Genomic DNA, 14452 nt, shown 5'->3' with positions numbered 1-14452 from the left:
TGATACAACCTGAGACAAATGGAGAGAGGTGTTTCTGAGTCTCTGATTGTCAGAGAGAGGTGATGTCCCAAAGCCAGCTACCATGTGGTGTTAGAGATGCCCAGAGATTCTGGGATCCTTGAGTTTTCATTTCATATGTTCCCAGGGCTCCACAACTGCTTTGAAGCATTCTCAGAAATGCTTCAGAGGTGAATGCCCTGCAGCCTAGCTCATACCTAAGCATTTTTAGAACCTTCAAATTAGATCTCTCTTGCTGCTGTGCCTGGAGATGCTGATAATCCCGGAGCATATCTAGGGAACAAGGCTGAGCTGAACATTTTTGCCTGAAGAATTTCAAACTGACATCTCCACCTCCTGTTCCCAGAGAGTACCTGAACTGAATTTGCATGGAGCAAAGAAGCGTTTTGCAGACTTGAGAGAGAGAACATGTGTGTGTTTCTGTGAAGTTCACTGGTCAACTAGCCACTTTGGTCAACTGGGAAAGGAAAAGTCTGGATGCCTGATCTCGTACTTATTTGATATCAATAAAGACAGGCTTGAACCAGTTCACCCTATGCTGAGCATCCGAAACACTGCTACAGAGTCATGCTGTCTTGCGTGTTCAATTCCAGGATCAGGAGGAGTATATTCTCTCCTACAACCTGTTCTCAGTTCTTGGTCCTCAATCGACTGGTAGCCTGATGATTAAGGCATTTTTCCTACAGGTGAGGAAACTTTCTGCCCTCCTACGCTATGTAGGTTTTGCCCAAGCTGGGTTTGCATTCTTGCCACTGTGCCTTGGCAGTGGGTTTTTCCAAAGGCTGTATTTTGCACTAAAAAATGAGCACTCCCTTCCCCTGCATGACTTTTACACTATCATTTAACCCCTCAGTTCCAAAGAATTTAACATGAATTTTTAAAGCTTCCAAAGTAAAGCTAGTTATTTTATTATGAATATTTACACTACCTGAAATCCTAAGGGAGACAAGAGTCTTCAGATCTGTCTTCAGTCAGGATCTGTGGTGGTCTGTGAGGCAATGAATACTTTTGGAAATGTAGAAATGTTTGCACCTCCCTTTTCTTCTCTACATCCTCTTCTTGTATTAATGTGCATGTTCCCTCATTTGCCTGCTTCTCCTCTCTATCATCTGCTTTCAGAACTTAGAGAGAGAGAGAGAGAGACCTCCTTAAGTCAAGGCCACTGTTAGTGGGTGTATGTCCTGAAATGTGAAGGCCAGTATGCCTTTCTCCCACAAGTGTCCTCCACAACCTTGGCGCTTCATCTGCAAAAATGTGGGAATTGCAGAAAAGAATTGAACTACCCTATGTTGACAAGGGACATGTTGAAATTTTAAAGCTTCCTTTTCTTTTTACTCTACAAACTGGGACAGTGAGTAGAAACTAATCTCAGAGATATGGCTAAAAGGGAATATTGAAATAGGTTATTAGTCTCATTCATCCTGTGGTCAAATTTGAGAGGGATTTGAATACTTGTGGCCTTCAGGGCACAGAAAGCCCTTTTTTTTTATTTTTTAATATTTTTGCTCATCTGTTTCAGAAAGCAGATCACCTAAAATAAACAAAGAAATAAGAGTGAACACTGGACTAATTCAAACTGCTGGATGTTGCTTTGAGACTGCTGCTCCTAGCAGAGGAGGTGAAGGTGCTTTAGGTACCTACAGACCCTACTCTGTACGAGCTTATTATTCCTCTGTGATGAATTGAGAGAGTTTGGATAATCTACCAAAAGCTGAAAAACAGCTTGGAAGGTCTGCTTGTAATGATTTCTTTTACCAAGAATACTGTTTTTTGTATCAGAGTAAAGAGCCAAACAGCAGAATGTGTAAAATTGGAGATCAGGAAAGGTGTAATGCAAAACAGTTAGGTGTACACAAGTGTTTTACTTTAAACCAGTGCAATTAGCAATTCCACTGTTTTCCTCCATTTTTATCTGTGTGACTTACACTGCATTGATAAATTTCCTTTGCAATTATGTCTTTTCTGCTACATTTATGGTTAGGAATGGCCTCTACCCACTAGTATGACACATGCAGAGTAAACCAATTACCAGCATGCAGTTGATTTATACAGAAAAAGGATCAGTACAAAGGGTACAAGTCTGTATTTTGAACTAGAATAAATTTTTGTGCTTATGTTCACTTTGAGTCTGACTGGTACTTATGCCATACAAGGCTTCAGGAATGTTACAAGTACCTCCCTTTTTCCACGCATATTGTTTTTAAGTGTGTGCAGTTTTTGTGTCCACTTTACTTTCTTGCTTCAGAAATGTATTAGACACTATTATGGTTAGTTATGTGCTTAAGAAATGTTTCTGCTATGTATCTGAAACTGCTGTCTATGCTTTAGCTAAATAAATGGGAGAAGAAAATAAAGGAAAAAAGTTAGTGGTACTACAAGCTATAAAGATTGGCCAAAAATACAGGAAAATGAAGAAAGGGTACCCAAACTGTGTAGAAACTCTTTGTGGTATACTCCAGCTGCTGCAAGATCCTGTTTAGTAAGAGACTGCAGTTTCAAAGGGGAGAAAATTAGCCAAAAAAGAGGTGCTCTTGTTTTTTTCTGTGGCAGATGGAAACAGTGAGAGGAAATACTGGGTTGTTGCAACTGGAATGATAGAAACAAGGTTTCACAGCATCACAATGACTGACCCGTTGACCTCAAGTGGCTTGACCTGGGACAACAAGTCATAAAAAGTCTTTTGATAAAACCAGTCATTTTCCTCTGGCATACTAATGAAGTAATTTTTTTTCAAGCCATCTTTCATCCCCATCTTGCTCAGCATAGGTGTAAGGTTGTATCTTTCTGCCTGTTTGATTGTTTTACTGCCATACCTGTACTTTGTCAATGGTCCACTCTGAGTGGACATTTGGGCATTTCTTGAAGATCGGTTCTCTTGCAGTTACATGTAGTAAAAATCAGCACAATTGAAAATCAGTGCTAGACTAAATCCAATTATGAATTTTTTAATTCTGCAGGAAATCCCATGCAGATATGTCCTCCAGGAAGAAAATGAGAGCATTTATTACATCTGTTGCAACAGAGCTAAAGGATTGGACTATAAATAACATTAAAATATCTTTAAAAGAGATTTTCTTGTGCCTGTTACTGGTGGAAGAACAGAACCTTAAAAAATATGGATGCATTTTCATTTCAGTTCTAAAGCAGGGTGGTTTTTTTTCTGTGTCCTCGTCTTGAATACTAACAGTACACCAGCACACTGGATTTTATTATTGTGTGCTGTATCTGCCATTTCTGCTTGTCATGAGGTCAGCTGCCACAGAGGTGCCAGGGATTATTTTATGATGCTGAGATTTGCACTGGGAGACAAAAGCCCCGTCTTTCATTGTAGGATAAGCAGAAACCCTGTTAATGTAATGTGTCTTGACAGGCATAGAATCACTAGCTGACTTGCAGTCTATGCTCACAATGTGTTTGTATTGAGGCTTATCTCAGCACTGTCCTGTAGATACTTCTTTCTTTAGTTTTTAAAGTCCTGGGACCTTTCAAGGAGGAGCTTGTGGACCTGAAATTTTGATGATACAGGACAAACCCGGGGTTTCTTGAGAGCAGTTATTTGGAAAAGCAGTCATGTAGCACCTATTACTTGGCTACCTTTGAGTATTTTACAAAGATGAATGCAACCTGCACTAGCTGACCCTGCTTGCATAAGGTGTTGGACCAGACGATCTCAAGTGGTCACTTCTAGCCTGAACGATTCTGTATTTCTGTAAGTGTTAGCCTGACTTGAGAGCCAGACACTAGTTACCATGAAAATAGTACGGGGAGGCAAAAATGAAGCAGCTTCCAGCGTTGCTTGGTCTAAAGGGTGTTAACCTCTGGATGGATTCTCTTCCTTCTCTTTCAACATTTTTACCTGCATCCCAAGTATGTGTTATACTGGAGGGGGTGCTGTTGGCATCATCTCCCAAGCAAAGCTGAGACTGGGAGCAGCTTTGTACCAAAACCAGCCTGTTTGACCCTTTAGAGCTCTCACCAGCTGGCGGACACTGGGCTGTAGTTCCTCAGAGACACACAGGTGTTGCTTTGCAGAGCTCTGCAGGGTGGTTTGAGTGAGGGGGTGCCCAAAAATTAGCATGGGAAGACCTTTCATTTGGTCTGGCACGGCACTCTTCCCATCTCTTTGGACAACTTTTGCTCTTACATGCAGTGACTCTTCAAACTGGGTAAACACAATTTAGGAATTCAACATTTTTTTTAATTGTGATTTTTTACGCCCTTATGCAAGTTTTTCTGCTCCTGAAGCCTTGCTATGCTGACTACTCCATCCTGACAATAACTTCTCTGTTCATGTTTTTCCTTTTCTTTTTTTTTTTTGCATGGCCTTCACTTGTGTGCTTTTCCACACCTAAAAAATAAACTTCTTAGTAAAGCTGAGTCAGTAGCACACAACTGGGCTGCAGCAAGGTAGGTCCTGGATGACAGACAGCTGAACCCTGTGCTGCAGGTTACAGGCAAGGGAGGGCACTGATTTTAGAAGCAGCACTTTGTACAGGGAAGAAGATGCAGGTATACTTTGTTGGGTGGAGATGTATTTCTAAATAGCATAGGTTTTGTGGAGGTGGAGTGAGTTGTAATTATAGGTGGAATTCTGCTGAGAGTAAATGTTTTTACAGGACCTCCCTCCTACATTCAAATCTTGTTGCCTTAGATAATGATCTCTGACATGTGGTTATCGAGTCCCACAATAGCTCCAAAGCTTTATACTATTCCTTATGGCCACAAGAAAGCACAACTGCTGCCCTCCCAAGCCAACAGAGGGAACTGATGTTGCCAGTGCAGCATTGCTTGTTCACTATTCTACAGAGCAAAAGGGATGTTTGGAAGCTGCTCTTCTGGGCTATAGGCTCTAGGCAGACTTTTTATTTCTAGTGTGTTGTGACAGGGAAACAAGCCTCCTGAGTAGGTCCCAGGGGGGGATGATAGTGCAAGAAGCAGTCGTCAAAAATGGGAAATGAAATGCTTAAACAGGAAAATCGAAATGCGTGTGCCAGTACAGGCAGGATGCAGGAACAACCACAAAACCATGGATAAAATGCAAAGAGTAAATCTAATTTCATTACCTCACAAACTGGGGGATCCCTGAAGCAGCACTCAGGGAGAGTCACACAAGTGGGGACTCAGGCACTGCTGTGCTCAGTCCATGCTTAGGATCACCGAACCTGCTGTTTTCACCTGTATATCAGGGATTCATGCAGGCATATCTTACCACTCTGCTTTGGTCTTTCCCACATCAGGGCAGGAACGTCAAGCATGTTCGATAGGGTGCCTCTAAGTCTTATCTGTGTTATCTAAACACAGACTGTCCAACATACAAGGCTAAACAACAATTAGTATGATATGTGTGTTTTTGCTGCCCCAGCTGCAAGTCAGTTGAGTGTTTTTACAATCCTCCTCGCCAGTCTTCCATTATTTTCCCACAAATGGCTTGACTCAGTGAGGAAAAACTTGCTCATCACAATGTTTAATTTGATTTGAAATGTTTAGTAAATGCCTAGGATAACATACTGAACAGTGTTCTTGGGGCTGTTTGAAGACTAGGGAGAATAAAACTAAGCGTGTCAGCTTTATCAATGCAGATAATTTGCAGTGAATTTGGAATGGTGAGAATGGAAACGTGATAGCACAAACACAACTCCAAGTTCATTTATTGGATTAAATGCAGATCATGGTAAAATATGAAGTAAAGCATCAGTCAAAATCGCACTGGTGTTTCTGTCAATACCATGACTATCTTAGTTGAGATGCACTCACAAATTATGTAATTCATCATAAATCATTGCATAAATCAGACATTGATCAGCAGTGCAGATAGCAAGGAAACTGGGCAGTTATTAGCCAGGAAACAGATATAATTAGGTTAAATTAAAAAGAGGAAGCAGATTTGAATTCTGGATGGTTTAGATTGCACATCAATAATAGATATCAAGAAGCACATTGCGCATAGTTTTCTTAGCATTTTTGCTGGTTCAAACTCCCAGCATCCTTAACCTACAAAGCTTAGAAAAATGAGGAAAAAATGCAAGGTGATTAGAAGTTGGACATTAAGCACTAAGGGCTGGACCATTTTCCCTCATTGTCACATTTTTTCATGAAGTTGCAAAGGCAGGAGAGAATGAATGCAATGTGTCTGTATACACACAGTGAGACAGGGAAGGTGAGGGGCATTCTGAGATTATTCTAGGTTTGTACTAAATTTTGTTAATTTCCAACAGTCATTTGAAAGGTATATAAGGAAACTGCATTGTAATGCAAGTGCAGGTTTCCCAGTGAGGAAAAGAGAGCATATAGATTTCAGCAAGTTCTTTTTTTTTTTTTTTTTCTTTCAGGGTTTTTTCCTCTCTGGGAGATTCAAGAGGATTAACTGCAATTCCCTTGAAGTCAGCACTTGGCATGGGGCTAGATGATGGCTTGTGTGCAGATTTATGGCTCCACCTTACTCTTGAACAACAAAGCAGGTTTGATGCAAGTGAGCAAAATTCTGCACTCTGTTTTCTGGGTAGCACTGTCTCATTAGAATGATGGAAAGGAGCAGTAGAGAGATGGTCTCTGAGGCGCAGGGTGGTCTCTGGGTGTTGCCTTACTTGGGGCAGGGTGGGGAGGGGTGGGAGAAAAGGGACGTACACTTTCACTACGTATTGCTGCATGGGTTAAGGTTGAGCTTCTAAAACTGCAGATCACGTTGTTCCGTTGAACAGTGAACCTTAGGTACTGTCTGGGAGCAAGTAATAACTCATTCTAGAGGAGAGCAGAATCTGCCAAAAAAGAGGATGCTCTTGGATTTGTTGTGTCTGATGAAGAAGTAGAAAGGGTGGTCAGCCTTAAACATCAGAGCCTGGCTGATATTTGCACTTGTAAGTACTATACTTACAGCAGAAGCAGCAGCTGCCTCAGTGCCTTTCTCATCAACTGCAACAAAAGACTTGTGAAAAACTTTGGAGATCATCACACCACCCTTCTCAGCCATTCCACTGAAATCAGCATTGCTGCTGAAGGCACTGTGCATTCCCATGCTGATCAGTTTATCACTGAGATCGTATCTTTCTTCCATTGTGAACTTAGGTAGGTACAGATCCACAAGAGTTTCGGTCATCTTCTTGGATTCGGTCCATTCAGACAGTTTCTCATATGTCAGTTCTCTTTCCAGCTGTCATTTCAAAAAGAAAAGGAATTGATGTTTGCAAGGGAAAACCAATTAACTATTAATTAATCGATGTTATGGCAATTTAATGAGTTAAACAATTTTTAAATGACAAATTTAGCATTTAGCTGAAAGCATGAAATATAAATTGATTTTACTGGTGATCAGAGGCAGGGTGTGCAACAAACATTTTAGACTCAATGGTTTTGAGCACCACCCCTGCCAAATTCATTGCAAAAGAAAGTCAGGGCGCTCAACACCTGTGGCTGCCATCCCCTGAGGTAGTTCTTTCCTCTCTTTCAATTCAGTATTGATGTAAGGAAAATTGCTGGGAGATTGCCAGCTCTGCGGCAGGTGGTTTGGTCCGGTTCCATAGAAACAGGTGTTAATATCACACGTATTTCCTTGGCAATTTTAAGACAAACCACTTCCAGCAAAATCTTTCACTGCCTCTCTGTGTCCTGTGTGTTATGTCACCAGGGTTCAGCTCAGATCAAATGGAGGAGAGAAATGAATGGTATTCTTGACACAACAGATGCCAAGAATTTAACAGTCTTGCAACTGTAGTAACTCCAGGGGCAGATCTCATTATGGCAGCAAATGGAGTCTCACAAAAATCCTAGGTTTTCAGACAGCAAACAAATGTGTGTGGGGGCAAACAAAATGAGAACAAGATGGTGAATAAACTTCCAGGTCATGGAGAAGAGTTGTCTGATATCTCAGGAAGAGGCTGTGAGTACTTGTGCAGTACTGTCCCTCCAAGATGTGCAGTGAAGGGAGATTTAACCCTTGCAGATCATGTAGGATTGGGTGTTAGTCATGGGGCTATTGAAGAGCTAAGCATCTGATTATGCACAGCCTTCAATGTCTTCAGTTCTTAGGAAACTAAGGGCACTCAGTGTGGAGGAACTTTCTTGGGATTGGATAGGTATTAAAGGAACTTAATTCAGCCAGTGGAGGAGACCAAACAGCATGTCCTCAGAGGGAGAGATAAGGTCACCAGCCCATCCATTTTTACTTTTTTTTTAATGACTGAGTGGTGATACAAAATGGATGTAGCATACTTTGTTACCTGTTCGAGACCTGTAGTGCTGTCCTTGATGTCATCGGGAAGGACGATGAACATACTGAGTTCACGTTTCACATATGGCAACTCAATCATTTTGAAATTCATTGTTTCCATGATGAGAACTGGAAATGTATTTCTCATGTACATCATCTTCACAGGCTTGGTCTTGTTCTGTAAAGTATTTACTTATAAGTAAGTAATCATTCCTTGAGAAGCAGGATGATGGTGACTCAGTGCAGTAGAGGGAGAGGAAACTTTTGTAAGCAGCTTTCATATTAGTGATTTGTCATTTGTTTTCCAAATCTTTTCTTGACTGGAAAATATTGCTTATCTTGGCATTTGTCCCAGAGCGTTTTATCGAGGGCTGAACTAACTAATTTTATCCTCTCCCCAAAATGTGCTCAGCAGCCCACAGAGGAGGGAGGAAGAGAGTTAGAAAAGTCTGCAAGGATTAGGGGGATGGACCAGGTATGGGTTATTTCCTTACAACGCTACGGCAGAGAAACAGCTATGGTTTAAGAGAATGACTGATGTGCAGTTTTTCTGTGGTCTCCTCTGTCAAGAAAAACTTATTGCTCTTTATGTCACAACCCTTAACAAAAGGTAACTTTAATGTCTGAGCAAAGGTGCTCATGATGAGGGGAGTTCCTGGTGAGCAGTCACCTTTGCAGGAGTATGTAACCTCTCTTGATGTCTGCGTCCCTTTATTCAGGGAAGCAGACAGTGTATATCTGCTAATCTAAAGAGGATAGATTTAGATTAAATATTGCCCAGAGAAGCTGTGGATGCTCCATCCCTGGAAGTGTTCAAGACCAGGTTGGATGGGGCTTTGAGCAACTTGGTCTAGTGGGAGGTGTCCCTGCCAAGGGCAGGTGGGTTGGAACTCGATGATCTTCAAGGTCCCTTCCAACCCAAACCATTCTATGATTCAGAATACGGCAGAAGGTACAGTTCATGGGAATTGTACCGAGCTCTTGTATTTTGATGTGAATTCATTGATGTCTCTTCTGGATACATGCTATTAACATTTCTTCTACCCTTGCCCAACCGTGTACCCTTTCAGAATACCCTTTTGCAGCTGTACCTGAGCAGATATATTTGGGCCTTGCCAGGCTGCACAGTACAGAGGCCCAGGTACCGTACTCACCCATGACATGGCATGGAGTTCCTGTCCATGAAGCTTAGACTCTCAGAATCACATTTCCACAACAGAGCCCTTTTAGCATTGTTTTGCAAAAAGGTCTTAAGTGACTCTAGTGCTTTTGGAAATAGAAACTGTTATTTGGAGCTCACTAACATTTACCTGAGCAGCATCTTAATGTTGCAGTGAGCTGAGCACTGACACATTTTGCTGTAACCAGCTTTGCACAGAGAGCCTAGTTACCACAGGGATACCTAAAAGGCTTACGAAATGGAAAGATTTCAGCAGTAGCTGTTGTCACCATGCTGTTTATGGTAAGAAGGATACCAGAGGAGCTTACCTTGCTCAGTCGAAAGGGTTGCGTATCTGTATCTCTTGCCAGAAATTTCACTTCCCATTCTGCCTTGAAGTAAATGGCATTTACCAGGATCAGCTTGGTGGAGTTTAACACATCTCGTGAACCCAGCATGTTCTTGATTTTGCCTTTTGAAATCGGAAAAGTTAGGTTTCATTCCAGTGTAGCACAGTGAGGACATGAAATGATTGATTTTTATCTCAGTTCAACTCCTTGGTGAAATACTCCATGCCTCAGTGCCCTACTCCCTAAAATACTCCCCTGATATAAATCAATTAGTTTGCTTACGGTTTCCAAAGGTGTTTGCTGGTAGCTATTCTCCTGGCTACCTGACAGGGTTGACTCCTTCCCCCCAGCATGTCACAACTTCATGGCAAGCAACTAGAAGCAGAAGCCATGTATGTACTGCCTCGCCAGCTGGTTACCCCAGATGAGAGGAGACCAGCACCTCTGGCCAGTGTGGGATGGTACAGCTAGGTAGGCATCCCAGCTGCCTTGGAGCACACCAGCAGGCAGAGGTGTTTCTCCCCTCTGCCTACTCTGCCTGTGGTACCTGGGTGCAGCGCCAGGGCTGCAGCTGTGCTTGAGGACCAGGTGATGCAGAGCACAGCGGAGTCAGTGGGAGTCTCCCCCAGGAGCTCACTGAGGTCTGGATCAGGTATTTGGATCTGCTTAAGGCTGCTGCTCTTTCTGTGTCCTCCCACTGCTCACTGTCCACATCAGAAGGCATGACCTGGCTGCTGCAGTAGCGGATGGGGAAGCAAGGGCACCTGCCCAAGGGAAATGTCAGGCTGGTTTAATAGGAGAGTAAAGGTGCTGGAGTTGAGCTCAGCTTACCCTCAGTTTGTTTTTCAACCCAAGTGTTGATTTCCTTTCTGGATTGTTCCGGTGCTGTAGTAAAGTTAAGCTTCTGTGGCTCTGCTTTGTAGTAGTTCTTACTGAGCTGTATGTATGTCTGAAAAATAGAAAAAAAAAACCCAAACCAACCCCTATAGTATACTGATTTTTCAGTCCCAAAGGGAATTTGTTAGCTCTTGGACTTTTTGATAGCTTCTTGGGGCTTCTTGGGACTTCTTGGGACTTGCTTGGACTTGCTTCTTGGGACTGCAGGATCTTGCTTGTTACTCTTTGTTGGACTGTGAGTTAACAGTTAAGGAATAACCCAAGGACAGAAAATTCCCTTCTTTTGTTCCCACTTTTATTTGGAGAAGCAAGGAAGGCTGTGCACGTCTCACAGGTGTGCTTATTTTAATGTCCCATTTACAATTATAATATTGGGGGTTCCAGTAATAAAACCATATTGCATGAAAAGAAATCCCTACACTACAGTCAAATGGCAATTCATTCTTAAATACTGTGAGCAGACCGACTGGTGTCTTCCAGTTAAGTTTATCACTGGCATCCAGTCAGCTTCAAACCTGTTCTATTGACGACAAGTAATTAAAATGAGAAATATTTTTTTGCACCTTGTCATACTCCTCTCTGAGATTTAACTTACAGGCAATAATGGGAAAGTTTTATCCACATAAATGCGATTGGCACTTCTCAGCGAGTAGCTGCTTCTGGGTTTGTTGATGGCAGTCAGGAGCTCTTTGAAGCCAGAATGGATATCTTCAGCTTGCTTGTGCTCAGGATCCTTGGGAAGAGAAAGCATGCATTCAGCAATTGCATTTTTGCATAAAGTTTTCAAAACATGCTAACTGATGTATGTGGGAGAGGGATTTGGGTTCCTCTTTCTTTTTACTTTTCTAAGTTAGTTTACTGTCACTGCAATTTGCAGTCTGTTTATGACTGGATTAACTGACTTGCCATATAGCAAACCTTCCAGACCACCCCAGTGACTTGTCCTTCCATGCTTTTGGGAGTCTGAATGAAAGGAACTGAACATGAACCTATTGTGATGTATGTTGGGGTTTGTACTTTAAAGAGAGGTGCAGACAAGAAATACTGGACTTCTAAAGCTGTATCTGGACATTGTGATTCTGGAGATTCTTTATCTTTGGATTTCAGTTCTAATAGATACCATTTTTCTTCTCTTTGGTCTCCCACGGGAAGGTCTGGCCACAGAAGAAGAACCTTCAGCTCTTGCTGCTTGAGTGAAATGAAGAACCTGCAAGCAGAGTTTCCAAAGGTAAGAAAGAGACGTGAAGCAACTGGTGTGACTTAAAGCCAAATGGGGATCAAATGGTTGCCTTTTTTTTCTCCGTATGATAAATTACTGTGCTATCTGATGCTTAGGTGACTAATCAAAGGGATGGTGAAGCTGCAGTATACATAAATCCTGTAGAGTAACAATGAGTAGCGCTGTCTCCCTCCCTGAGCTTCAACGCAGCGCTCCTGTCTGCGTGCTGCAAGGCTGAACTCCCTTCAACAGCTATTGCTCTCAGCAATAGCAATGTGTTTGTGCAAACCCAGATGGTTGTCCTCATGGTACTGGTACAAAGGCATCTGAATGGGAGTGTGGTGACATAGAGGAGAGAGGTGGGCAGAGCTGGGCACCACAGCTGCCTTTGAGCCAGCAATGTACCCATGTGGCACTAAGAAGGATTGGGTTGGGGGCTGTGGAGATATCAAAGCCCTTCCTATTTTCCTGCTGGGTTGTCAGGCAGTTGTTCTGAAAAGCATAAATCAGGAACGAAAGATGCATTCTGGCCAGGGAGGGAGGGTGCTGCGATCTGCAAGCCTCCTGCCAATTAGCTAGGAACTACTGGTGCCACCTGTTTGCTTCTCAAAGGGAGTATCCCATCTGTGACAGAATCATAGAACCGCAGGATAACTTAGAAGGTCCAGAATAACTTAGAAGAAGTTGGGTTCAGAGAACCTCTGTGCTCAGCGAGTGATACCCACAGGACACTTTCTGTTAGTGAAGAAGTGGGGCACCTGCTATGAAATTAATAAAATTTATTATTCGCTTCTACATTCTGAGGTCTGCCTTGGTTCCTTCTCACTGTGGTGACATTTTTTTTCTATCTAACACTAAATTTGCAGCCAGTACAGGAGATGGGTATTTATGGGGTGTATGTTTCATAGAGCAACCTACCTCTGCCATCTCTGTTGCCGTTTTGCCTTTTGCACCCAGGTAGGTCAGAGCCAGAGCAGATGATATACTCCAAGGGGAAAAGAAAACATTTTTGCCCTTGTTGGTCTCATTCAGCTTGTTGAAAATATCAACTGTGAACTTGCCAATTGATGTTGAGACCAGTTCCATTGCTACAACCTGGAAAGAGGCAACAGACAGAATTGTACTATTCTGATGTTTAAAATTACGTACACACTGCAAAACTGTTATATGTGCAACACAATGCCTTGGCACCCACTAAAACTAATAGCCTAGTTGCATGTTTTATCTTCCACAAAGATACCGTTTGCCACATTTTAGGAGCAGCAATTTCTTTTAGGTTTTTTGTTATCCAGATAATATTTTCCTATAAGTATATGTATGTCCTCTTTTATACAGCTGCAGTTTTCTTTGTATTTCTTTCTGCCTTTGGTTTTCAGCAATGTGCAGATTTGTAACCTGCCTTCCTTTTCATCCTTAACTAGTGATTTATCAAAGTTATGTTCCCAAGTGAACTTAAGTGCAGTTTTAGTACATAGATTCACAACACACCTGAGTTTCCCACTGCTTCATTTTGAATCTGTGTAGAATAGGGAGCTGATACTGAGAAAGAATGTAGGCATAATTCTTAGGATTGTGTGCTGTTCCTGGCCAGCCACCTGTTCTGACTAGTATCATGAATAGCAAAGTTGTTATTTGCTTTTATATTGATAGAATTTTATTCATTTTGTGTACCAACCACGCCTTCTGTATGTTCCGGCAATTTTATTTTCCCAAGAAACTGGCAGATTCCTTGAGGTTATGAGTATTCCAGTATTTAATGTATCTGCCCAGTGGTACCTCTCTCAAGTTGTTTTCTAGTCAAAAGACCAGAAAAGTTGTCATTATTGTCATCATCATTAGTATTACTATTAATATCAATATTAATATTATGTGTTTGATTGCACTACAGCTCTTGTGGCAGTCAGTGTGCTGTCAGTACCAAATCTGTACCACAGAGTGATTTTCTTTCCTTGGAGAACACAACCAAGAGAGCATCAAAATAGAAATGTCTCTGTTTTATGCTAATGAGTATTCATCAGAGTCCCTGGCCTGATATTGTGAAGTGCTGTGCCTTTGCAGAATGAAAATGGCCTTTTCTTCACCTAAAGTGTGGAACTTGTTTATCAAACTGAAGTTTTGATTAATATGGCTACTGCCCTAAGAAAACTTTCCTTCTTGTCATCAGTTCTGCCCCAAATTAGCAGTTTTCCTTAGCCTGATAGATTTATTTTCTGTAAGGATTGACATCTAGAAAAACATGAGGCAAGAATAATGCACTATAACACCAGTATATTATAATTCACCTGTACAGTCATGCAACCCACAGATTACTTTTTAAAAGCATCAGAAAAGTTAGTTAAATTGGTTTAAATATTTACCTCTGATCCCGTGAGAGAGATGGCTTAGGTCTTGTCCTCGGTCAGGTCCAGCGTTTGTGTGTTAAGCAATGAATACGTTTAGAAATATAGTACTGCTTGGACCTCCCTTTCCTTCTCACCTACATCCAAATTTAGAAATACAGTACTGCTTGCACCTCCCTTCCTTCTCCCTTATATCCAGGTTGTTTCCACCTACCCAAGGCTCTTTTCTACCAAATCCCCAAAAGATCTTCTGTAATTTTGTCGTCC

At 41.9% G+C, this 14452-nt stretch overlaps 1 protein-coding gene across 1 annotated transcript; it reads right to left on the bottom strand.

The window, feature by feature from the left end:
• Positions 1-6268: 6268 nt before the first annotated feature.
• LOC106887527 (heterochromatin-associated protein MENT-like) lies at positions 6269-14263 on the bottom strand. Its single transcript, XM_014941113.1, has 8 exons — positions 14204-14263; positions 12765-12941; positions 11748-11834; positions 11223-11360; positions 10562-10679; positions 9710-9852; positions 8232-8399; positions 6269-7165 (listed from the first exon to the last, which is right to left on the bottom strand). The coding sequence occupies exons 2-8, from the start codon at positions 12930-12932 to the stop codon at positions 6752-6754; spliced, it is 1236 nt and encodes a 411-aa protein (XP_014796599.1). The 5' UTR covers positions 12933-12941; positions 14204-14263; the 3' UTR covers positions 6269-6751.
• Positions 14264-14452: the final 189 nt, after the last annotated feature.

Source organism: Calidris pugnax, unplaced genomic scaffold, assembly GCF_001431845.1.
Source record: "Calidris pugnax isolate Ruff unplaced genomic scaffold, ASM143184v1 scaffold8, whole genome shotgun sequence".
Lineage (NCBI taxonomy): Eukaryota > Metazoa > Chordata > Aves > Charadriiformes > Scolopacidae > Calidris > Calidris pugnax.
The sequence above is the reverse complement of the archived record's forward strand: the minus strand, read 5'-3'. Positions and strand labels throughout refer to the sequence as shown.

Excerpts from the sequence above, each read along its gene's own strand:
- LOC106887527 (XM_014941113.1), bottom strand. The coding sequence starts at position 12,932 with ATGGAACTGGTCTCAACATCAATTGGCAAGTTCACAGTTGATATTTTC. Across the intron at positions 11,361-11,747 it reads GACCAAAGAGAAGAAAAATG|GATCCTGAGCACAAGCAAGC; the intron begins GTATCTATTAGA and ends TCTCTTCCCAAG. Across the intron at positions 7,166-8,231 it reads GCACTACAGGTCTCGAACAG|CTGGAAAGAGAACTGACATA; the intron begins GTAACAAAGTAT and ends TTGAAATGACAG.